The sequence below is a fragment of the Cuculus canorus genome, chromosome 7 (genome assembly GCF_017976375.1).
Source record: "Cuculus canorus isolate bCucCan1 chromosome 7, bCucCan1.pri, whole genome shotgun sequence".
Classification (NCBI taxonomy): Eukaryota; Metazoa; Chordata; class Aves; order Cuculiformes; family Cuculidae; genus Cuculus; species Cuculus canorus.
This window is the reverse complement of record NC_071407.1, coordinates 36,706,484-36,732,533: the sequence shown is the minus strand read 5'-3', so window position 1 is coordinate 36,732,533 and position 26,050 is coordinate 36,706,484. Positions and strand designations below refer to the sequence as shown.

General features: G+C 46.0%; 1 protein-coding gene across 1 annotated transcript; it reads left to right on the top strand.

Annotated features, from left to right (window-relative positions):
- MINPP1 (multiple inositol-polyphosphate phosphatase 1) lies at positions 1-25,313 on the top strand. Its single transcript, XM_054071952.1, has 5 exons — positions 1-556; positions 2,868-3,056; positions 3,910-4,007; positions 5,748-5,881; positions 21,784-25,313. Exons 1-5 carry the CDS (start codon positions 19-21, stop codon positions 22,181-22,183), a joined length of 1,359 nt encoding a protein of 452 aa, XP_053927927.1. The 5' UTR covers positions 1-18; the 3' UTR covers positions 22,184-25,313.
- Positions 25,314-26,050: the final 737 nt, after the last annotated feature.

Here is a 26,050-nt window from a genome sequence, read left to right as displayed (position 1 = left end):
TCGCCCGCAGTTCCCGCCATGGCGCCGCGCCGGTGGGTGCCCGCGCTCCCCGCCGCACTCCCCCTCCTCCTCCTTCTCCTCCCGCTGCTGCCCGCGGCCCGCGCGGGGCTGGGCGCCTACTTCGGCACGAAGTCGCGGTACGAGGAGGTGAACCCGCACCTGTGGCGGGACCCGCTGTCGCTGGGCGAGGCGGCCCCGCGGGCGCCGCCGGGGTGCGCGGCGCTGCAGCTGCGGGCGGTGCTGCGGCACGGCACGCGGTTCCCCACGGCCGGGCAGGTGCGGCGCCTGCGGCAGCTGCACGGCCGCCTCCGCGCCGCCTGCCCCGGCGCCGCCGCGCTGGCCGCGGGGCCGCTGGGCTACGAGGAGAGCGTGGACGGGCGGCTGGCGCCGCAGGGGCACCGCGACATGGAGCGGCTGGCGATCCGCCTCGCCGCGCGCTTCCCGGCGCTCTTCGCCGCCCGGCGCCGCCTGCGCCTCGCCAGCAGCTCCAAGCACCGCTGCCTGCAGAGCGGCGCCGCCTTCCGCCGCGGGCTCGGGCCGGACCTCGGCGAGCACGGTGAGAAACGGACCCCGGTCCCCCCGGGGAATGAGGGCCTCCTGCTCCCTCGGAGGGGATCCCGCCCGCCCTCCCCGAGAGACTGAGGGTCCCCCGCTCCCTCCCAGAGGGATGGGATGCTCCCTGAGGGTGTGAGAGAACCCCCATTTGCTCCCCCAGGGGCTGAGAGTCTCCTGCTCCCTCCCTCCCTCTCCCCCTCCTCCGCCCCAGGGGCTGAGGGATCCTCTGTTTCCTCCCAAAGGGATCCCCATGCTCCCTGAGGGTCTGAGAGACAACTCCGTTTACTCCCCGAGGGGCTGAGGGTCCCCCACTCCCTCTGTGGGGGATCCTTCCTCCCTTCTTCACTCCTCGAGGGACCCCAATGTTCCCCGAGGGACTGAGGGATCCGCTGTTCCCTATCAGAGGGATCCCAGTGCTCCCTGAGTGTCTGAGAGACCCACCTATTTGCTCCCCGAGAGGCTGAGGGTCTCTTCCTCCCTCCATGGGGGGATCCTCTTCTCCCTTCCTCGCTCCCATAGGGACTGAGGGATCCTCCCTTCCTGAGGACCTGAGGAGCCCTTCCTTGCTGCCCGAGGGGCTGAGGGATCCTGATGTTCCCTGAGGGGCTGAGGGTTCCCCCCTTTTGCTCCCCAAGCAGCTGAGGGTCCCCCGTTCCCTCCATGGGGGATCCCTTCCTTGCTTCCAGAGGGGCTGAGGGATCCCCTGCTCTGTCCATGGGGGATCCCTGCCTCACTTTCTGAGGAGCTGAGGGACTCTTCCTTACTCTCCATGGGGTTGAGGAATCCCAACGCTCCCTGACTATCTGAGAGACCCTCCCATTTGCTCCCCAAGAGGCCAAGGGTCCCCTGCTCCCTCCGTAGCGGATCCCCTTCTCTTTTCCTCACTCCTTGAGGGACCCCAGTGTTGCCCAAAGGATTGAGGAATCCCCCACTCCCTTCCTGAGGAGCTGAGGGACCCTTCCTCGCTGCCCAAGGGGCTGTGGGATCCCAAGGCTCCCTGAGGGTCTGAGAGACCCCCTCATTTGCTCCCTGAGGGGCTGAGAGTCTCCTGCTCCCTCCATGGGGGATCATCTCCTCCCTTCCTCACGCCCCAGGGGATGCCAGTGCTCCCTGAGGAACTGAGGGATCCTCCCTTCCTGAGGAGCTGAGGGATCCTGATGCTCCCTGAGGGTCTGAGGGTTCCCCTCATTTGCTCCACGAGCAGCTGAGGCTCCCCTGCTCCCTCTATGGGGGATTCCCTCCTCCCTTCCTTCCTCCCCAAGCAGCTGAGAGTCCCACACTCCTTCCATGGGGGATCCCCTCCTCCCTTTCTGAGGAGCTGAGGGACCCTTCCTTACTCTCCGTGGGGTTGAGGAATCCCAATGCTCCATGACAACCTGAGAGACCCTTCCATTTGCTCCCCAAGGCGCCGAGGGTCCCCAGCTCCCTTGATGGGAGATCCCCTCCTCCTTTCCTTGCTTCCCGAGGGACCCCAGTGCTCCCTGAAGGACTGAGGGGTCTCCCATTCCCTCCCAGAGGGATCCGATGCTCCCTGAGGGTCTGAGAGACAACCCCCCCGCTTCCATTTGCTCCCTGAGGGGCTGAGGGATGCCTAGTCACTCCCTGAATGATCCCAGTGCTCCCCGAGGGACCCTCCATTCACTCTCTGAGGGATCGCGGTGCCTTATGGGGGGCTGAGGGACCCGCACACCCTTACTGAGGAGCTGAGGGATCCACCCCTCCCTCCATGGGGGACTCCTGCTTACTCCCTGAGGGGCCGAGGGACCCCTGCTCACTCCATGAGGGATCCCGGTGCTGTCTGAGGGATCTCCCCATTCCCTCTATGAGGGATCCCCCCCCCATCCTGAGGGGCTGAGGGACCCCTGCTGCCTGAGGGATCTTTGTGCTCCCTAAAGGGCTGAGGGAACCCCACTCCTTTCCTGAGAGGCTGAGGGATCATCTGCTCCCTAAAGAACATCTGATCCCTGCCTGACAAACCCCATCCTTCCTCCCCGAGAGGCTGAGAGATCACCGCTCGCTCCCTGAGGATCCCTGCTCCCTTCCTGAAGAGCTGAGGGATGCCCCTGCTTGCTCCCCAAGGGATCCTGGTGCTCCCACAGGGGCTGAGGGACCCCTGCGCTGCCCCGGAGGTGAGGCAAGCCATAAGGCCAGTCCCATCCTGCATCTGAGGGAGACCCTGCGCCCCGTTCCCCCTCCCCAGGGCCACTGCTGTGGTGTGAGGACAGTCCCGGGCCGGGTAGGTGGGCACTAGTACCCACGGGGATAGCGGTGCTTCCCCCAACTCCATCCCTGATGACCACATTTGCTTTCAGAGGTGGAAGTTGAAGTCAACGATTCCTTGATGCGTTTTTTTGATCACTGTGCCAAGTTTGTAGCCTTGGTGGAAGAGAATGAAGCAGCGATGTGCCAGGTGAATGCCTTCAAAGAGGGGCCGGAGATGAGGAAGGTCTTGGAGAAGGTTGCGAATGCCTTGTGTTTGCCGGTGGAGGAGCTGAACGCAGGTAACCAGTTACAGGTGGCTTCAGCTCCAAGTCTGGCTGAGAAAAACTTCTGAGACAGCATGTAGTTACACAGAGTAAAATAAGGTCTAAATCGGAGACGCAGTCTCTGATTAAATGCCCAAAGCTGCAGATGTGTAGTGGTATTGCAGTAAGGAATGCTTGTTAGCTGTTGATCAGAAAAAAAACACATTTGAAAACATCTTTCCTGTAGAGAAAATGAATGTTACCTTTGTTAGAAAGGAAATGTTATTTTAATTCTGCTTCATAGGGCAGCTGTAGCTTTTGTAGAATCTGTTATGATTCAAACACTTAAATTGGGTCAGGAAAAAAGTGGACAAGCCTGTCTGTGTTGTAACTTCACTTGTCCAGAAGAGATGTGCCAAATAGGTGTGGCTCTTGTTTCCAGTATGTCCCTAAAGCTGCAGTCCCAAAGTTGCCCTCAAACTTAGCCGCTAGCCCAGAGGATGAGTAGTGGTAGTCAGGCTGCTCTGCGCTGAACAGACATGCCTGCCTTATACTGCCTCTCCCGCCCTTCGTGATGGTAAGGATGCGCACGCAATTGATACCTGCAGCATGCGCATCGGCAGACCTGCAGCAGCTGACGTGAAATGCTCTCATTTCCCCCTTAATGTAACCTGAGAAGGTGGCAGTCTGAAATTTGAACTCTCTGCAATAATTCTGTTAAAAACTGCTTGGTTTTGGTGCTTGGCCTTTGGACTGCTGATTATTTATTGGATTACATTGCTTGCATTGCTGAATTACAATTAGGTTTTGTTTTAGAGGCGAGTTAAGAGACTGTTGCTACTTGTCTAACAGTGGTTTATCTCTTCCTTGTTGATTTACTTAATTGCAGATCTTGTTCAAGTGGCTTTTCTTACCTGCTCGTATGAGTTGGCTATAAAAAATGTGACCTCCCCGTGGTGTTCACTCTTCAATGAAGAAGATGCCAAGGTAGGTGCTAAATGGGAGACAGATTTGAGAAGCTTTCAAAAGATGCCTTGGTGTTCAGATGTAACTCCTTGCATGGCCAGAAGTTGTCAGTTTTGTGCCCCTCATTCTTCATTCCTCTATGAAATGCTTCTTTGGTCTCCAGAGAGCTCTGGATCAGTGAAGCAGCAAGACTGAAATACCTTACTTCATTCAGACTGAAATGCTGGTGCAGTCTGGATTTGTCCTGATTAAATGGTCTTTTGTTATTATTATAGCTTATTATTATATAGTTTTATTTCTGTAGCATCAGAAAGGCCCTGGACAGCTTTGTTTCACGTGCCATAAACATATGATAGAATGCCTTTATTCCAGAGGACATCAGATGAGGTCTTTTAGGTCCTCTAAGTCTCTCTTTGTGGTTTGAGGGTCTGTCCCATCTCTAAACCTGATGCCTGTTAATAAATCTAATAGAACCCAGATAAATGAGACTCATGTTGGTTTCTCTACTTTCAAAAGATACCTGGTGTACCCTTTGAAGGGATCAAGAGAGAGAGGGATTAAAAGCGATGCATTTATTTGGCACTCCAATACACATTGTGTAAGGGCCCCCCTGAGGCACTTAAGGAAACTTAGCACAGAGTTGGGAGTAAATGCTCTTCTCTCAAAGAGAAGGAGGGTCACCATGGACTTCGGTTGAGGCCTGTGCTGCTCAGTGTATTTATAAGTAACTTAGTAGCGAGGGGGGAAAGCTTCCCAAAGACAGGGAGGTACTTGGGATGGTGAAAATACAGGGTGTTGGAGAGGCTTTGCAGAGGGGCCCTGTGAGGGTGGATTACGCAGCAGTACGGTGGCAGATGGTGTTCACTGCCAAGTGATGCGTGTGGACTAAGAAGTTGAAACGTCATATATGAGGTGGTTGTCTCTCAGATCCATTGTGCCACTGAGAAGTGAAATTTTGGTGGTTCTAGATCCATGAAAATGTCAGCTCAGCTACAGTAAAATTAACAAAATAAGAAAAAGTACATCGTTAGTGCCAGGAGTTTAGAAAAGGAACAGAGAACAAGGAGAGCATCGTGTGCCCTTACGTAAATCCAAGGCACAGCTCTATCTCTTTGAGACTTGCGTTTCAAAGAGGATAGAATATGGAAACAGACAAACACAGTTAAAGGTATGGGATTGTTTCCATCTGAAGAGTGATTGACGGAGCTGAGGATCTTTGGCCTTTGTAAGGCAAAATTAGAAACGCTCAAAAAATGGTGATGGTGATTGTCTTGCTGTGTGCAACAGCACCAAACGAAGCTAGCGGCGGACAGGTTCACAACACATGGAGACTTTATGCAGTGTATAGGCAAGCTGCAGGATACTACTAAGGCAAAAACTTGATACATTCAGAGGGGAGATTGGGTTATTGTGGGAGAGAATCTGCTGGAGTGTATTAAACTTGTAGAAAACCACTTTAGGGCACAAAGCCCTGGGCTGAAAGTCACTGCAGTCTGGGGAAGTGTCCCTCCTGCTTTCACTAGGCCTGATCATGAGCATGACTGGAGACAAGGTGCTGAATTTGGTGGCTTTTCCGTCTCATTTATGTGCCTGTTTTTTCTGAAACAGCAATTTGAATGGGAGCCTTGATGTTTGTTTTTTTTCATCTGTGTGAAAAAGTAATTGATTTAATATCATGGGTGGCAGCATCGTTGCTCCATGTTGTGTGGATTTTATTTTCCCTCATTTCAATAATAAAACTTGTGAACGCTGTAACTTTAGGTACTGGAATACCTGAATGACCTGAAGCAATACTGGAAGAGAGGATATGGCTATGATATCAATAGTCGCTCCAGCTGCATTTTATTCCAGGATATATTCCAGCATTTGGACAAAGCGGTGGAAGAGAGCAAAAGGTAAATAAAAAGGCTTTTGTGCTTTGGCTACAAGCTTTCTGTGGTCAGTCCCAAGATGGATATAAAGTGAGTAGGAGTTACCTACTTCCCAACAGAACAACGTTAGGAGAGTTTGAGCGAGGAGTATTTTAATAGAGACACTAACGTTTTTAGTAACGCAATACTACTGTAACAAGAATATATATTTTTTTTCTTCCATGATGCTTTTGTGCCCAGCTAATGTATTTCCATCTTTTAACTTCCTGATCTACACAGCTCTTCAAGGTGCAGCCAGGTGCTCTGTCTGGTAATGGTGTTCTCTTCCTGCACAGTTTTTAGGAAGAGACCATTGAGTTAAAACAATGACCTGTTTGTTTAAAATGTCCTTGTTAAAAATGATTTGTTGCAAGAATAGAAGTCTGGATTGAAAACATCGCTCTAATAGGTTGTGTTATCTGGTTACTCAAGCGCTTCAGCATGGCAGTCTTTCTGTGTCTGTTTGAGTCTCTTGTGTTATTAAAACTTTCTGTTTAGATTAAAGGTACTGAAATGTATCTATGGAAACATAATTATTACATATGAGTCCAAACACTAAAGCGACTCTAGGCCAGAACAGGCTGTTTGTTACAGGATCCAAGAGGCCAGAGCTGTAACAGGAAAGCGGCCTGGTAACACACTGCTTTGCTCTGTTAGGGAAGGGCGATACACTTGGTGCCCTGTCAGAACAGGAAAAAGACACTTCTGTCCCAAAGTTGTTGCAAATGCTTTGATTTGTTTTATGAACCTGAAGTCAGTAGTTCCACCAACCAGTCTGAGAACTCTGTCTAGGGTATTTGATTTCCCATCCTTATTCTTTTACAGCATAGCTGTAGTTCGGGAACAACACTGTAGTTGTAGGAAGACACTAGGCCTTGCAAGTGGCTGTTAGTAGGCTTGAAGGGACAGTAACCAGGAGTCTTCAAAGGATGGTGGTCTGATCGACTGGTTTGTCTTCATCTGTTGTCATGATTTGACAACAGTCATTTTGTGTCAGTGGAAGACCAATAGCCGTGGTATTCCATCCGCTGAGTTGTGCCTCAACACTGCCGTTGTAGTGTTGTGGATATAACCATACCTATACGTTCTTAAAAATTACAGCTCTTTATGTGTTGTTTACTCCTGTGAGCTGGTACCAGTCAGCAGTCGTCATTCAGTATCCGTTTGGCGTTGATCTTGTCTTGCACGAGTTGATATGTTAGGGAGACGTAAAAGAGGAACGAACCTGGGATCTCTTGTGGCATGGAGAGAACAAAGGCTTCAATTAGAGGTTGGGATGATTGTGTCACGGAATTACCTGCGTTTGCTTTCATGTGCTACTGGTCTCTTTTTTTCTTTTTTTTTTTTTTCCTGATAGCTGCTTTAAGCTTAAATGCAGTGAGAATGAATGTTGTAAATTATTATGTGCACGTTCCTCATGCAAACTGAGCAATTATGAATTCATAGTTTAGTGACCAGTCATATGAATTAATACCTTAGCAGATAAGTGTGGAAATGTTCATAAAAGTACCCAAAATCAAGGATTTGATCTTAAGATTATGTTAATACTATGCCGTTAAATACTTGATGGAAACCGATCTATAAGTAACGCTAACTTATAACGAGCAAATTGAACTTTGGTGTTCATACGTAAACAGTAGTTACATGTGGGGGGTGTTTTTGCATCCTTGGGACTTTATTTCTACATTCAATACGTTAAAGTAGGTCTAGCTAACACACAGCAGAATGATGTTAATGACTTATATTTCAGAAACAAAGCATGACTTGTGGATGTTTGAGGCTCTATATTTTACTTGATAATTTGTTGGAAAACACTTTTTTCCTTTTAGTTGGCAAACTGTAATTGGAAGTAGCATTCACGTCTTGAATTGGAGGAACGATCCATAAAGTTGATTATAGCAGAGAAGACAACAAAGTAGTTTTGCTCCTTTAAAAGTTTTCTGACTCAGGATCCAAGTTGGAAATTAACAGTGGTAGAAGAGCTGTGTAGTAAGTCAGTTGAAGCATGATTCTCAAATGCTTGGTTGGCTTTTTTGCTGTCCTTTAGTGTGGGATGCAGAGAGATACCCTGTATTCATCACTGGAGCTCTGAGGGATGCAAGAATGTCATCGTGTTTAATGCCTGACATGATTTATTTCATCTCGAGTTATCGCTAGGTAAATAGTGCAGGTGCTGTTTATCTTAGTTACTTATTGCTGGGATTTGCCTGAAGAATCAGACTGACGCATCTGTTTTTAACAGGGCATCAACTTAGTGTGTGAGAAGGTAAACACATTAAAAATTTGCCTTTGATACATGCACACAGGTTTTCCCCACGCTTGCATCCATGACTGGTGCCTTGATCCTACCCTAATGATTACGTGAACCTAGGGAGGGGGGCTGTCCAGGGCTGGAGATGAGAGCCGAGGATGGGAGCATGCAGTACTCCGCTGTGTTGTGTGTCAGCGGTGGTGAGGAGCCCTTCTGAATTTTACCTGTGCTGTGCACCAACCAGCACAAAGGAAGCACCTCAGTTCGTTTTGCCATGAACAGGCTAAAACTTGGCAGTTGCAACGGTAAGTAAGCTTGGCTTTGGAGAGGAGATGCTGTAAGTGAAAGTGGGCTGAAGGAAAACCCCTTTGACAGTGACCGCTTTTCAGCCAAGCTGGCTTAAGAAACTGTGCTTGTCGGTCAATTGTAGTGCATGGAAATTTGAGGCTGGCGTGGGAGGTTGATGGTAGCTCTCGTTCTAACAGCGGTGGAGTCAAAGCAGTGCTTCTACTACATCAGCCTTTAAATAAACTTCTTCACTGCTTCCTTTCCTCAGCCTGCTAGAGAGGTAATACATTAGCACACAAGTCGTTAACACCCAGCCATGAACAGGTTTCCAAGCACACTGCTGCGATTGCCTCTGTCATGTGCTGTGTCTGTCTCTGTGAACAGAGAGTGTAAGAACTGGAAAAGCAGATCAGGAAGAAGCACAGGTTAAAAGAAAAACAGACAAGCAAAACTCTTAAGACCACTGTGTCCTGAAATCTGAAAAATAACTTATTGTAGCTTGACTCGCATAAGAAGAGTGATCAACTTGGTTTGCTTTTAGTGTAATACGCTCTTCGAACAGTGACAGCCTTTACATCTTAAAATTATATGCACTAGTTATAAAGTAGCTGTGTTTGTATCTTAGCCCTGTATAAGACATCCCTGTAAGGTTGATAATAACAAAAAAGCCGTAATTAACAAAATCTGTCTGTACGTGTGATTTACTGAGACATAGGTCAGCAGTCACTAAATTACAAGGTGTGGAGTAAGTAGGCATATTGGGAAAGAGCAGGCGTCCAAGGCCACAGAAGTTTGATTGCTGTCACTGGGGCTCTTGTGTTGTATTGCCACTATGGAGGGAAGCAGGTAGTGAGTTTATGCATGTGTGTAAGCGATTGGGACCCTAAAAATCTTGCAGTGTTCAAAGCTGAGTGATTAGGCTCTTTAATCTGCATTGTCCTAAACGGGAACTGAAAACTTGTGAAGCGCGCATTGCTGGGCACAAGAGGAGCGTGTCACTCTGTCCTGTGACATAAGGTGGCACTCTTAAAGCACTGAAGACTTCAGTATAATCTGAATTGAGTAACCCGGTGCACTTGAGAGTATGTGGAAATCTGCCACCGCCCATGTATTGGAGCAGCTTCTATCTCTTGTGATCTGCAGAGCAGAGGTGAGGCTAATAGTTTTTCATCCAGGGAGAGAGGCTTATCCCAGGTCCCCTGGCAGTTTGAGAGTAGAGCTGCAAAAAAGAAACTATACAAACAAAAAAATATGCCTGTGTTAATATGCCTGTCAAAAATGTTTGGTTGTGCATGTGTGCGCGCGTGAGGTGTCTTTTTATGGTATTGTGCAACGTCAAGGAAGTAGGTTGAATACTTTTGCCACAGTTCATTACTTGGAAAATGAACCTTTGTGATCATTTAGGTCTTTTAGTGGAATGATGTTTCAATTTAGCAGTGTTTAGTGTTGATTCGTATCTTGCCGTTTGTTTTAAAAAAAATTAAGTAAAACCAATTTACTTCCAGAGCGTTAGCTTTGCTCCAAGTTCTCCTTTCTTTCTGGAGAGTTTAAACAGGCCATCCAAAAGCAGATGGGGGAGCATTTCTGTTGCAGCAAGAAGCTGAGGGGTCTGTATTATCTGTTCTGCTTCAGGCTTGGCAGTGGAAGAGGGTGTTGGCAATGGTGCATTTTTGCGGCATACTTAGTGTTTCTATTCAATAGCTTTGACCTATGTTCATTTCCAGTGATAACTGACTTAAAAAGAGAAACCTTGCTCTTACGGTAGCCTTGTTTCCTCCATGAAGTGTTTCTGGACCACACAATCCAATTACTCACCAAACGTAGTTGCCTTATCAGCTGCTTTGATAAAACTCATTTTTCGTACTTCTGGGGCAGATAACTTCTGCTGATTAGTCTATCATTAAGAAAATGATGAGGGTGCTAATAAATGCCTTTGGCTAGTTAGTCCAAACTTCAATTAGCAGTGCAAAAGTTTCAGACATTCTTAGCTTCTTCCATCATATAAATTCCAACAGAATTTGTGGTTTAAACTAGTAATATTCTCTTCTGCGTGGGTCTTACTGTACAGCAGGATCGTTTTGAAAAGGATTTTCACTATGTACTTGTCAACCATCCCCACCCACAAAGCTGGTGGAAAGGTGTTGGAATTCCTACTAGTATTCAGGAACTAGGGTCCGACGTTGGATTTATTGATAGTTGTGTCAGTGAACACCTACTGATGGCAGACCCGTGCACAGACCCTATTCTTCTGCACCCTCAGTAGCCATAGAGTGTAAAAGTCCAATAAAGGTTAATTTTTCAGTAGAAGGCATCTGATCCCTGAGGCTTTGCTGCAGTCATAGTGACCTCTTCAGGACCACAGTCCCCCATACCTTCTTGTCATCTGTAAGGAAATGTCACTGTCACATTTCTAGGGAGAGACTGGGAGCCAGAACTTCTCTGTTCCACACAAATATTCTTAATTCATAAAAAAAAGTTACATCAGAAAAGTTGAATATAAAATTAAGCCAGGTGATTGGTTCTACTGAAGTGACATACTTAGGCAGTTGTCTTGGTCCGTAAAGCATTTTATTGTTGTGAAGGCCTAAGAACTGCATTTTCCCAAGTCTTCCTGCTGCAGATAGAAAATACAGAGTCCGGCGAGGCAACTGCGTGGCAAAGAAACTGATGGGGAAGTACTCCTCACTAAATCATTGGGTTCCCCCCCACTGGAACCTGGGCTTTACTGAAAGTGTCTCTGCTGCTCTTCATGATGTTAATACTGCCAGGTAGTGTGACATGTCCATGTGCCTTCACTTGCACTTGTGCTTCTGCTGAAGAATCCTTGAAGGGCTGCTCTTACCAGTCAGTGTCTGTTTAAACATTTATAACGTGTCCAGTTTTCCAAAGCTGTGGTATTTAGAGATGCTTCCACATTGGGATGTAGAGGAGCAATCAACGAGTATCTCCTTACCACAAAAGGAGCATCGAGTTCTTTGTGTCTCCCCCGTGGGCTACAGCTGGTGACCAAAACATGTAATGATTTCTGCCCTCCACACCCAACACAGTGCTGATGGCAGGAACAGCCTTCAACTGGCTGGGTCGTTGTCCTTCCTCCTCAAGAAGCAGATGTGGGCTGTGCTGCACGGCACTGCCAGCTCAGCACCATCGCTCACTGGCTTTCTGCAGGGTGGGAGACTTGGTGCCCTGAAACTACAGATGCAGGAGGAACCCCTGCTGCTGCAGTGTCAGGTATGGATCTGTAGGAAAACAGAGGGGATAAAGATATCCCTGCACTGGTGGAGTTCAAAGGGACAGGTGAGGAGTATAGTCAGGACACTAAATTTCAGGAAAGAAGACTTCCAGCTCTTCAAGGAATGTGCACTCACAGCCCAGAAACCAGCCGTGTCCTGGGCTGCAGCAAAAGCAGCGTGGCCAGCAGGGCGAGGGAGGGGATTCTGCCCCTATGTTCCTCTCCTGTGAGACCTCATCTGTAATACTGTGTCCAGTTCTGGAATCCTCAACATAAGAAGGAGATGGAGCTGTTGGAATGGGTCCAGAGGAGGCTACAAAGATGATTGGAGGGCTGGAGCACCTTCCCTGCAAGGACAGGCTGAGAGAGTTGGGGTTGTTCAGCCTGGAGAAGAGAAGGCTCTGAGTAGAACTTATAACGACCTTCCAGTACCTGAAGGGGCTACAGGAAAGCTGGAGAGGGACTGTTCACTAAGGCTTATGGTGATAGGATGAGGGGCAATGGGTACAAACTGGAGAGGGGCAGATTTAGACTGGACATTAGGAAGAATTTCTTCACCATGAGGGTGGTGAGACACTGGCACATGTTGCCTGGGGAAGTTGTGGCTGCCCCATCCCTGGAGGTGTTCCAGGCCAGGTTGGATGGGTCTTGGGCACCTGATCCAGTGGGAGGTGTCCCTGCCCATGGCAGAGGGGTTGGAACTGGATGGTCTTTAAGGTCCCTTCCAACCCAAACTATTCTGTGATTCTATATGTATTGCTCTTCAGCCTCTGTCAGGTGCCCAGGGGAGCTTTGCATCTGTCATCTGGGAGTGCTGTTCTGCCAACTGGAGCTGTCCATGTTGATGAGAAATCCTTGTGTTTTAATAGCTAATGTGGTACGCAGCTCCTGTTGTTGTAAAAAAAAAGAACCTTAACAGCTACACACTTGGACAGGAGTGGATTTGAAAATTGATTGTGGCACAATTTAAAGATATCAGCTATTCATTAAAGCTGTTTTAAATATTTGAAGCTACACGGAAAAACGTATTACGAGTTTGGGTTTCTTGCTCATGAAATAGAATACCAAATGCCCGTTACTACTTGTGCTGTCTGAATGGATTTCCTGAATGGCTCTGGAAACTGGGAGGTATGTGTTATGCAGCCATCACAATATTTAAAGTTATGTGGCTAAAGATTGGAAGTGCTAACCTAGCTGCACATATGCACTGCAAAATGTTTGGTGTTTTCCACTGAGAGTAATCAGGTTCAGGATATTTAAGAAAAAGACTTGAATTTGAATGTAGTTCAAGATCAAGTGAAGGTGATCTTTGTAGCTATACCAGGCTAAGCCGTAAGTTAAACAGCGTGATTTGCCAGTTTATGGGTAGCTTTTATTGTTTAGTGTAATTAGGTTGCCTCACAACGCAATTGATAACCTTTCTGTAGCAATTTCCTACTGTGCCTTAATCGTTCCTTTTAAAACTATGACTCAGTACGAAAGAATTAAATATACGATCTAAAAACAATTAACTGTTCAAAACCATTTTCTGTAGTACCTACAAAGGGAACAGAGCAAAAAAACTTCCATATATGCAGTAGAAATATGATCTGATTCAAAAAAACCAACAAAACTCTTGCTCAGCTCCAAATTGTTCAGTTGTTTGTTTTAATGAAATGTCTCGGTTGCTGCTAGGATTCTGCATTTAGAGAGCGCAAGTTCTTGGCTCGCTGGGTGCATCAGCAGGGTCGGGGTGCCCTGCGTCCCTTGGTGGGAGCTGTAAACCAGAGTGTCTGATCACCCACCCAGCAGCAGCGCGGCTCCAAAGGAGAACCAGGGCTGGGGACACCGAGGTGAATTTACAGTATGTGAAGGGCAGAGCAGTTTGTAGCCCAACACGTGCAAATGGACTAACTTCAAGGTATGAAATGGCTCTTGCCGAGCTCTCCAGATGGTCCCTTTCTCAGAGAGCATGGAGGTGTGGGTGTGTATGGGGTCGCTTCGGGGGTGTCCCTGCCATGTCCACTGGCTCTTTTGGGTGCTGGGAGAGGCTGTGATGAAAGCTGCTGTGCTCGGGGCTTGTCACTTTGTCTGCTAATTCCGTAGTGATATATTGTTTGGAGCACAAGTCTTACAAGGAGCGGCTTAGGGAACTGTGGTTGTTTAGTAGAGAAGGTGAGAGGTCACCTTATTGCTGTCTACAACTACCTAAAAGGAGGTTGTGGAGAGGTGGGTGTTGGTCTCTTCAAAAAAGTAACAAGTCATAGGATGAGAGGAAATGGCCTCAGGCTGTGCCAGGGGAGGTTTAGATTGGATATTAGGAAAAATTTTTTTACTGAAAGAGTGGTGAAGCACTGGACGAGGCTGCCCAGGGAAGTGGTGGAGTCACCAACCCTGGAGGTGGTCAAAAAAAAATGTACATGTGGTGTAGATATGGTTCTTCAGGACATGGTTTAGTAAGCATGTTGGCATTGTGTTGATGGTTGGACTTGATGATCTTGGAGGTCCTTTCCAAGCTTTATGATTCTATAACTTGCCAAAAAAAAAATTGCTTGACTTCAGTATATCTGTTCAGAAAGGAGAACAGAGATGTGCATGTGATGAGTAAACTGTATTAAAACGTTCATGTCTCCACAGAATAACGTGCCAGCTGTACAGTTCAGTAGACCAAGCAGTTCACGTTAGTACACCCAAAGGATATGCAGGTCTTGGCTTCATTTCTAGAAAACTGGAAAAATAGGATGACTTTTGCTAATAAACTGTGGATGTCCCGAACAGCACTTTGTACCATATTGTATGGTTGGGTTTGATAGCTCCATCTTTCAACGATGGAGCTTCTGATGTGATTTAAGGATACTTTTGGGAAACCAGATGGCGATATGACCTTGTCCACAGGTCCTTGTAGCACGTTCAGCAGCATCCCTGTGTCTGTATATCTGAATGTGTATGTTTGCTGACTTGGATGGCTGGGCACCCGTGAGGACCTCTCCTGGGAATGCGTCTTTTCATCCATCTACCTAGAACTACATCTTTAAAGTGTTGTTTGTGCCTTTCAAACCTTCCAGAACATACTTAATCTCACATTAATTACCTCATACTTGCTTGCTCAGGATTGCTCTTAAAAGATAGCTCAGCAGCTTTTATAGAGTCTTATCCTTTTATCTAAGGAATTAAAAAAAACAAGAAAATGATACCTAGGCAACTAACGTGCAAATCAACTGGTCTAACCAGTATTCACCCTGAGCAGGAAGGGTTTGACAAGTGACGTGACCCTCTTGATTTGGTTTTGGCTCCTCACAATAGTTCAATAATGCTGATGTTGCAGTAATGCATTTAATCTCATTAAATGAGGTGAAAAAGTGAGAGGTGGATTCATTCAGGAAAAGAGCCTTTGAAACTGCAGAAGCTCTGAAGTGAAATGCGGTGAAGCCTAGTTAGTTTTGAGTGGTTAACTTTTGCCGGTCTAGGTAAGAGCTGTTGCCTTTTATCGGGAATTTTATGAGTTTTGGGGCCTGGGGCAGCTTGATCCAGTGCGATGTCCCTGCCTATGGCAAGGGGTTGGAGCTGGATGATCTTTAAGGTCTCTTCCAATCCAAACTATTTTATGATTCTATCTATAGTGATAAATCAGTAACCCTAAGAGAGTAGAAATGATCTTCTGTTGAGGATGGGTGAGCTGATGATTCAGGATTAAACCCTAATCTGCCACGACTAAGGAGAACTTGAATTTGCCTGAAGGATTAATCCCATTTCTGTGCTTCTCAGGGTGCTTTTTTTCCATGGTGAGATTTAGTTTTTGGGGTTGTGCTGTTGGGGTTGTGCTGATGAATTGTTTGGTAACTTCATTTTCGGCTGCAGTCGGATTTACCGAGAGGGTTACAGCATGGGCAGTTCAGCAGCTGGGTTTGACACGTCTCTTCAGTGACCCCTGCTCACGTTCTGCCTGGTGACTGTCACTTCTGCTCCTTCGAAAGTGCCCCAAACAATGAAGGTTAAACCAATCACCAGCAATCACTGTCAAACAAGTTCTTAATACCTTATGGCCAAGTTTTATGCACAAGCTCTTCAACTCTCTTTAAAATTGGAAATTAGATTTATGGGGGTTTTTTTCCTACTGGTCAGTGTGCTTTCCCAAGTCATTTAGCACTAAATAAAAGGGAGGAAAAAAGTGAATTGAAGTAGTATTAGCAGTTGCCAGAATACAATGTTGAGAACTTTGTCTGATGCTTCCACATGATGCTGAGTCATTAAATGATGGCAAAGAGCATTAAGTGTGGAAACCTCAGGCCTCCCGTTTAATATTTTATTAGCCTGTGCTACTGTTTTGAGTTTATCAGGGTTGTTTATTGTGCTTTGCACTCCTGTCTTTACTTTATCAGAGAAGTAGGGCCTTTGCCTGTGAGCATGCTCCGAAGAGGCAATCTTTGGTGATTTTCCCATAATTAAAATTATTGCTGTTGCTGTCTTAACCTTGATGGTGATTTTTATTGTGGTTATTAGATGACATGAAATAACATCTGAGCTGGAGTCATGACCCCAGAGACTGAACAAGCAGTGCTTGGGTAGTCTTAAAAATCAGATCTCCAGCGCTGGTGAGAAATCACGTGTACTGTGTTAGAGGCTTTTGAAAACTCAGGATTGTCTTGTATAAGGAAATAGTTTTAATCCTCATTAAAATAATACAATGGGATAGCTGTGAGTGCAAGAGGTTGTTTATCTCCCAAAGTGGCTTGGGCTGTCAACATAAGGATTTCATGAGACTTAAAGCAGGTTAAAAAAAGCTCGAGTTACAATGAGAATGAGTGCCTTGTTTTGCCTTCGTGAGATTTTCTTTCTATCTTCTCTAAAACTTCTGTGTGTGCTGTAATTTGTGTCCTGTTCTGGAAACATGTCTTGCTGGGGTTTTTTAACTAAGAGGTTAGTACATTTTTTTGTGATTTACTTCCATTTCGATATTCCTACTAGCATCGGCTGGAAAGTAAAGCCAAACCTTACTGTAAAGCCAGCGCTGGTGGCCTGAATGTTTCTGGGGTTTTTTATAACACCTCTGAAAACCCTTTTATGGGGGATTGGGAGGCGCAGAGGGGAAGTGCACCTGTGTGTGAATCCACTCCCTGTGGAGTGAATACAGCCTAAATACTATGTAAGACCTGTTTTGGAGACTTTAGGGACATATTTACATTATTGGCTTCCTTGCCTAGTAAATCATAAAATCCAGTCCACCCCATTAGGAAGTAGGCACATACATAAGGGTGTGCAGCTGGAATGAAATGAAAACGCGCGAAGTTGCTAGAGCTGGATGATGCTTCCCTGGGAGCACTGAAAGAACTTGAATGAAATAGCTGGAATAACCCCTGTGTGTGTTGGTTTCGGCTGAGCAGCTTGGGCAGGCGTGATGATCTTAAAAACAAATAATTAAATAAAGGAAAAATGAGAAGAGCAGCTCCTGTAAAGAATCAGAATTGCAGGCCAGTCTAGTGGAAATAACAATTTGAGACTAGCATTGGTAAACGTTTTGAATTTCCAGAGTAGTGTCAGTATGGCTATTTGAAAGGAAAACCTACATCCTGGAGCTGTTGGGAAGGATTGGCAAGTATACAGATAGGATGATCTGGGAGACATAGTCATGATTTCCAACATCTTTCAATGCATTTTCTTATCAAAAGAAATAAAGCAGCCTGAGGTTAAGGGGGAAGGCTCTTACCTGGGGAAAAATTGAGTGAAAGTACAAGAAACGGAGAACAGGAATTGCTGATTGATTTTTTTTCCTAGCAAAGATAGGTCACCAGCAAAGGATCTGGGCTGCTCGGCATGTTGTAAATGATGAGGGAAAACTGGCAAGACATTCAGTGGCACTGCACATGCAGCACTTTTGTTCAAGATAAGTAAGATAAATTGTTTCTACTAGGAGGATTGTAAAAGGACCTTGTGAGGCTAACTGGGCTTGAAAATTGCAGATCTCTGCGGTAATGCATTGCGTTAACAATTACCTTCCTATCTGTCAGGTAGAGTCTGGGATAACATACTGCTCAGGAGTTTTGAGGCCGTTATGCTTGCCTGGAAGTATCTCAGAGCTCTGTAAGCTAACTAGAAAAGGTCTTAATGCGGGGAGCTGAGAAAACAGCGTTGTGGGTGCAGCATGGAATTATGATGTAGTTTACTGTCATGGGTATTGTGCATTTCTTAACTTGGAAAGAATATTATTGCAAAGTTGTAAATAGAAAGGATTCATTCATCGAATCATAGAATAGTTGGGATTGGAAGGGACCTTAAAGATCATCCAGTTCCAACCCTCTTGCCATGGGCAGGGATACCTCCCACTGGATCAGAGTACTCAAAGCACACTTCTGGGGATGGGGCTTCCACGACTTCTCTGGTGAACCTGAGCCAGTGCCTTCCCACCCTCACAGTAACAAATTCCTTCCTAATAGCTAATCCAAATCTCTCCTCTTTCAGCTTAAAGCCATTACCCCTCATCCCAACCCTGCACTCCAGGATAAAGGGCCCCTCCCCAGCCTTCCTGTAGGCCTCCTTTAAGTACTAGAAGGCTGCTCTAAGGTCTCCCTGGAGCCGTCTCTTCTCCAGGCTAAACAAGCCCAACCCTCTAAGCCTGTCCATGTATGAGAGGTGCTAGAGCCCTCTGGGCTCTTAACAGATCTATGTCCTTCCTGAGCTGAAGACTCCAGAGCTGGATGCAGGACTCTGGGTGAGGTTCTCATGAAGTAGAGGGGCAGAATCAGCTCCCTCAACCTGCTGGTAACACTCTTTGGATGCAGCCCAGGACACAGTTGGCTTTCTGGGCTGTGAGCACGTGTTGCTGGATCATGTTGAGCTTCTCATCCACCAGGACACCCAAGTTCTTCTTTCCAAGACTCCTCTCGATCCATTATCTACCCAGACTGTGTTTTTGCTTGGGATCACCCACACCCAGATGCAGGGCCTTGCTCTTGGCTTTGTTGAACTTCACAAGGTTCACACAGGCCCACCTCTCAAGCCTGTCCAGCTCCCTCTGGATGGCATCCCTTCCTTCCAGTGTGTCAGCTGCACCACGCAGCTTGGTGCCATCGGTAAACTTGCCGAGGGTGCCCCAAATCCCACCATCCGTTTCTCCAACAAAGAAGTTAAACAACACCAGTCCCAATACCGCCCTCACGGAACGCGACTCATCATTGGTCTCCACTTGGACATCGAGCCACTGACCCCAACTCTGAGTATGATCATCCAGCTGATTCCTTATCCACTGAGTGGTTCAACCATCAAATCTGTACCTCTCCAACTCGGAGACAAGCACGTCGTGCAGGACAGCATCAAATTCTTTGCACAGCTCCAAGTAGATGATGTCAGTTACTCTTCCCTTATCCACCAGTGCTGTGGCCCCATCGTAGAAGGCCATCAAATTCACCAGGCACAATTTGACCTTAGTGAAGCCAAGCTGGTTGTCACCAGTCACCTTTTAATTTTCCACGTGCCTCAGCAGAGTTTCCAGGAGGATCTGCTCCATGATGCTGCCGGGCACGGAGGGGAGACTGATGGGCCTGTTGTTCTCTGGGTCTTCCTTTGAAAAGCGGGAGTTAGTTTCCCCTTTTCCAGTCAGTGGGAAATGGTACCTAGCATCTACAAATAGAATAAGTTAAAAGCAGTGTGTGAAGCTGGGCAATTCCCTGATGCAGGGTCTTATGTGCTAGAAATGTACATGGATTTAAGGGAGAGATTTTACAAAGGAAACGTTCTTTGAGAGATCCTAGAATGTCTCCGAGTGGAAATGACAGGATGTCAAGGGAGTAGCCCTCTATTATCTACTGGTGTGTGTGTTGCTGCTGCTCCTGTTTGTTGACTAACAGGAGAGATGCGAGTGTGTCCCTTGAAGGGGTGTTTGTGGAGGGGGAGTGATATAAACGAACTGGTCAAATGAGTAAGAGGAGGGAACACAGAATGGAGGGGGAGGAGAGGAGGAAGAGGGGAAGGATCAAGTTTTACAGTTTTAAAATGAGGGAAGGGTCTTAAATAAGAAGGAGAGAAATGTAGGCAGAACCACTGATTTGGGAGGAGCTGGAAGAGAGGGGCTATAGTGAGTGTAAACCTCTTGGTGCAGCAAAGGCGTGGGTGGAAGGAGTGAAACATCCTCCGTGCTCAACCTTTCTGTGGTTTTAATGCTGCCTTTTAACAGAGGAAACAGGTGGGTTTCTGATACAATTTTTTTAAGTGAAGTTTTGCCTGAGGGCAGAGTACATGCAGATCTGCGTACCTGTCTAAGGAGTACAGCGAGGAAAGCTGTTGGCTCACCAGGCAGTAGAACGGTGCGAGGTGCGTGTTTCAGACTGCACAAACACCACGGCTGTATCAAGCTGATAGTACTGAACCCGTTCTGTGCACTTAGTGAGTTCCTGCTCCTCTGATCAAAGTTCAAATCTAGGGACAAGTCCCCCAGTTAACCGTCTATCTCTTGCTTTAGACTTCAGGCTGGAGCAGAGTAAACGCCTCCTTTCCAGGCCAATCAAGATGTGACTTATCTGTGGGTGGACTTTACTGGCAGCTGGAGTGTTGCCAAACATCATCTCTGTCTCCTGATAGCCAAAAGTGTATTTACACGTGCTACAACAGGTGACCAGGGCTTCTAAGTGCCTCTTGGAGGTGGTCCCAAAAAGCTATCATCCTTCTCTGGAGCAAGGGGCAGATTTTCCTCTTGGCTGACGCTTTCTCGTGCAGCAAGCCAGCTTTTGTCTTTCCTTTGGTTGAACAACATGCAACTTCTGCTGCATAAGCTGGTTTTTTGTTCTAGGCTCTGTTGGTGGTACAAATCAGTGGTTCAATTTGCTGGCCTGGGTGCTTAGAGAGTATAAGCTTTTTGACTACTTGGTGTTCTTGAGAATTGGTAATGGCAGTTGTCCTGCTTATAAATTGGGCTAATAAATTGTGGAGGGACAACTTCTCCTACAATGACTGTATCTCTGTCTTGAGACTAAACATTGCTAAATGCTGATGTGTCTTCCAAACAGCTGAACTGTATTATATGGGAAATACAATTGGCAGTATTTTGCTGTCAAATTATGATTATTTTTCTAGCACGGTACATGGTTAAAAACATTGGTGGTCACAGATGCAGGCAGGAAATGCTCCTTTTAAAATCCTGCACTGGTGATGATGTGGCAGGGAGGGAAGCAGTTTGTGTCTTAAATCAGTAACTTGTTTGCTTGTGCAGGTTGTTCTGTGGGAGGGGAGCAGGGGCTTAATGTGGTTTCTGAATGTGCCAATAAGTTTGTACTTAGACTTAATTTTCATCTTGAAACTGAATTGTCCCTTATGCTTTATTACAGCAGTTGGAGAAGATCCTCAAATCTAGCAAAATTAGTGATGATAATGTGTCGGCTTGTCTATGCTGCTGCTTGGATTAATTTAGGTGGAGGCTTATTTAAAAGACTTTTAAAAGAAATCTGTGCCATTTGAAGTATTTAGAAAAGCTAAAGAGAAAGGATGTGTTTTAACAGTGGGCTGTATCCAAGCAGCCCAGGATGGAGGAACGGCTGTACGTATTCGCAGTGGATCTGTGTTAACAGAAATAATGAGTTTGAGTTGCTGCCGTGTCCTCGAGCCTCCCCACGTGCTGGCAGTGGAAGGGGACTGTCACGCGAAGGGCTTGACTTGGTTTGTAAGTTCACAAAGCCTTGCAGCTAGCTTGGTGATTTGTTGGTAATGCTATTTAAAGAGTTTATATGTAATCCAAACCCAGTGTATTAACTGTAGAATGGCCACTGGCTCGTCCCATACCCGAGAAGAGCACAAGTGAGTGGTTCCAGGCAGGGAGTTGGGAGAGAAGTACTAAGTATATTGGCGCACATCATGAATCAGCGTCCTGCTTTTGTTTGCCATGTTTATATTGGGCTCTAGCTGTAGCTTAACTACATTTTATGGAAGAGCCAATACCTTAAATTGGGCCAAAATTCAGGAAGCTTGGATGCTCTATAAAAATGGTCTGTAATATACTGAAATTGCTAAACAGGTTTTTATCAGGCACTGGAGTAAATTGAGTTCAAAGTGTATTTCTTTAAAGCCTCTGTTGCTGACAGCTGTGCAATATTTTGATGTGTTTGTTTTAAAGCGCAGGCTCTTGCTCATCCTCTCCCCTTCTTTCTTTTTTAGCTCAAAACCCATTTCTTCACCCTTGATCATACAAGTTGGACATGCGGAGACACTTCAGCCACTGCTTGCCCTCATGGGTTTCTTCAAAGATGATGAGCCTCTCAAGGCAGACAATTATGCCAGACAAGCACATCGGAAGTTTCGCAGTGGCCGGATCGTGCCTTACGCAGCCAACCTGGTATTTGTGCTTTACCACTGTGATCAAGTGGAGACCTCTGAAGAAGAATATCAAGTGCAGATACTGTTGAATGAAAAACTGATGTCGTTCCATCACTCGAATGAAACCATCTCTACTTACGCCGACCTCAAGGACTATTACAAGGACATTCTGGAAAACTGCCACTTCAAAGAAGAGTGTGAATTACCAAAAGTTAATATTACTGCTGTTGACGAACTTTGAGGGAATGAAGCAGAGCGGGTGTTCTGTGAATTGATCTGGGTTCCGTTCTACAAACGTTGTGAACAAGCACTTTTGATGGTTTGCTGCTGCTGTGTGGGCTTCAGAAACTTGCGGATTTGATGGGTTGTCCCAGTTAGCTCAGTGCACTTTTTATTTATGACATTAGCAGAATTACAAAACCAAATGCTGTAACTGCGGTATTGCTAGGATTTGTAACAAATACGTGATGCAAGATGAAGTCTATGTTTATATGCATGAATAAGTAATTTCATTGGTCATTCCTCTTATGAGTGTGCCGTAGATGTATTTAAGAGCTAGGGCAACTTCTGTTTTATCGGAGCTGGAGGTGGTTGAACTGACCGAATATTGCTTTGCTCTGCCTGTTTTGCTAGCTGCTCTTTTCCTGTGGCAGGCATGAAATCATTCAGATCCTGTGAGCTTTTTTGCTCCTTTTCCTGAGCTTCTAGGAGGGAGAGTGTACATAGTCCCTTTCCGCAGCAGCCCAGCTTCTGCCTGGGCAGCACCATGAGAAGATCTCTTTCTTGGGCATTTAAAGCAGGAGGAGTTGTGGTCTTCCTGCACGCGTTACCTTCTTGAAAAGGGCCCAGGAGTTGTCTTAGTCCTCATCAGCCCATCAGGCATAGCAAACCAACCTCCAGGGTAAGTAAATTATCTTTGAAAAGAAGTGGTGGGAAGTGTCCACTCTTCCTTTATGTGCACTGGAAGGGAGGTTTTGGACTGTGAAAAGTATCTGGCTGAGACTTAACTTGTGCTAGCTTTGGGGCACCAAACGCTATATCATTTACCTAGGTCTTACACATTCGATGTGCCACCACGTTCTTGAACGAAGCTGGTTTTAAAGAAATTAATTGCAAACTGCATACTGGTGATCTTCTAAAGCAACTGCACTTACAGTAGGTTCACTTGCTACTGAAAGTTGAAAAGCGAGCTCTGCAGTGTGGCAGAAAAAGGAAGAATTTATGGGATTTTCCAGAAATGTCTGAAATACGGTACATCGGATAAAAATTACTTTTTCACCCAGAAGGGAATGGCTGTGTCAACGTGTTGCCCAAAGCAAAGACAGCCTGACTTTATGGTGCTGGTAGCTCTTGGACCGCACGCTCACACCCTGTAATGAGTGTTGCCAAGCTCACTCCAGCATAGTTTGCTGGGGAGAGGGTGAAAGGTTGATGTAAGCGGTTACTAAAGGCCATCAGGTGCGCTATGAACATTTATACCCTCACTTGCTGCAGGGGAACTTTTTTGTAGGCTCAGCTTCAGAACTGGGAACTGAACTGCTGCAAAAACAGGAACAGGAAAAAGAGACAAAGGGGCTTAAAGAGGAGGACTTAATCAGTCTATTTGTTTTATTTTTCTTGAGGCTTGGCTTACTTTTTTTCTGGTATGTCTTGTATAAGGGCACTTAAAGGTTACTTACCTATAAGTTAAGGAGCAGTCAAAAACCTGTTTTTTACTGTTGTGCTCTGAGATAGCTGAAGGGCTTTTCCCTGCATTGGGAAATAGGGCCCCATTTCATTAGTGCAGTGATTTCTGTGGAGACCAAGGTTTGATCTGGTACTGATTAAAACTGGTGGCTATTTCAGCATTAAAATCCCAGAGAAATACTTGCCTGTTCTAGCTCTGCAGCCATTTTTCTGAAACTGGTGAAATAGTCAGGGAACAGAATCGGTGCTGGAACAGCTGTAGGAATGGGTCAGGGTAATTGTCAGGCATGTGACTTCTGCTGCTTTATCAGCTTTGCATGTCTCCTTTTTTACATAAGCCTACCATGAGACTAAGTCAAAGGATCGTAATTGTGACAAATGCCTGTTAACAAACTTTATTGCAACATTGAGGCAAGCTGCCAAAAAATGAACCTTTGTTTCAAGGTAGTTAAGTTTGGTAAACAGCAGATACAAGGGTATCCACCTTTGAACAAACACTTGTTTCTGGGAGTCACTCATCCTGTGGTGATTGATGACTTGAACAGACGGATGAAAGCCTGACAACTGGAGATGAATGTTTGTCAGTGCAGTGAAACTGATTCGTTATGTTTGTTAACAGACATATCCTTCTTCCTTATGGAGGAGGAATACGTTGCCCTTGGCTGCTTTTTTGATCATGTGCCTGTTGAGGTGGAGGAAGCAAAAAAAAAAACCCTTCTACTGTGAAGCAGCATTTGCTTCTTTAACCAGGCTGATTGTATGTTTAGATTCTTCGCACAGGGCTTCAAGAATGACTTTTCCAAGGCTGTTTTCTCTTGGAGTACAGGTCCATCATACCCCCAGCATAACGGACATATCTTCAGTGGCTGTCAGCAATTAACTGGAAAGGAAAGCGTGCTATTTGGTTTTTGTCCTGTATTTAAGGGATGCACTGACTCTCTCCTCCAGCAGAATTGGAGGCTGACTGGGAAAACTTTGCACAATTTCATTTAGCAGTAGAAGCACTTGGATGTGTAAATACTTTAGGCACTTGGTTTGTGTGACCGATTCTTAACACTAAAGAGGTGACTTCAGCATGACTTTTCTGTAGTAAATACATTAAATTGTTTATATACTAAAAAGGAAAACTAGGATGGATCAAAGTATTTCCATGAAGCTGGGCTCCGGCTCAGCACGCAGCATTTGAACAGGCTGCTGCATTTCATGGCATGGCAGACAACCACATCCTGCAAAAGGCCAGCAAGAAAAATGATGCTTTCTCTCCTTCATGTGGCTTAGCAGGAAACAGCTCATCTCAGGCATCCATTGAGGACTTTGTTTGCAACCTTTCTCAAACTGGAAGCTTTCATTAATGAAAACTACTGACAAGAGTTCTTGGATGCTGTTCTTAAGTATGTTTGAGATGTATTTTGTTGGATGTCTAAAGCTTAACTAATCTCTCTGGCAAATTCATTCTTTCCTCCAGTACTAAGTACTGCTGCTGTAATTCTGGTTAGCATCGAGCGGTTGAATCGCTGGTCTTAATATGAATTTGTAATATGGTACTAACTGGATAAATTTTGAGAACTTGTTTGAATTTTTAGTGCTTTGAAATAAAACTGCACGCTTTTTCTTCATCTTTTTTTTGTGCAGTAATAATGACACGAACCTCAGTATCATGGCTGTGTTCTGCTTCAAAATAAATTTGGTAGGTTGCTATTACTGGCATTGGTGTCTCTGATTATTTGTAGTCATCACATTCCTTGGTGATGAACAGACTATGCCGTAACTAGGCTTTTACTCTTGCATTTTGCAATAAGGGAGAATTTACTCGTGTTTCCAGGAGCCCTGGTTTTCATAGAATCATGGAACTGTTTGGGTTGGAAGGGACCTTAAAGATAATCCAGTTCCACCCCATGGGCAGGGACACCTCCCACTGGCTCAGGCTGCCCAAGGTGTCAAACTTGGCCTTTGACACCTCCAGGGATGGGGCAGCCACAACTTCCCTGGGCAACCTGGGCCAGGGACTCACCACCCTCACAAGACAATTTCTTCCTTCTATCTTCCCTGAATCTCCCCTCTTTCAGTTTAAAGCCATTCTCCCTTGTCCTGTCACTACAGGCCCTAAGAAAAAGTCCCTCTCCAGTTGTCCTGTAGGCCCTCTGGGTGCTGGAAGGCTGCTCCAAGGGCTACCCAGAGACCTTACATAGCCCTTACAGACCTCACCTGCTGTTTTAAGAACAGGGCTGGTTTCCTGACCAGCTGTTTGCAGGTTTTACTGTAGTTTGTGGAATGCCTGGAAATGTCCTGCATTGTGAAGAGAAGCGCGGGTTGCCCACATGGTTTCAATGCAGTCCGGCATCTCCTGCACTATTGTTTTCCTGAACATTATCACTTTTTCAATAAGTGATCGACACTGTCGATTTGATAAAGAGTTAGGAAT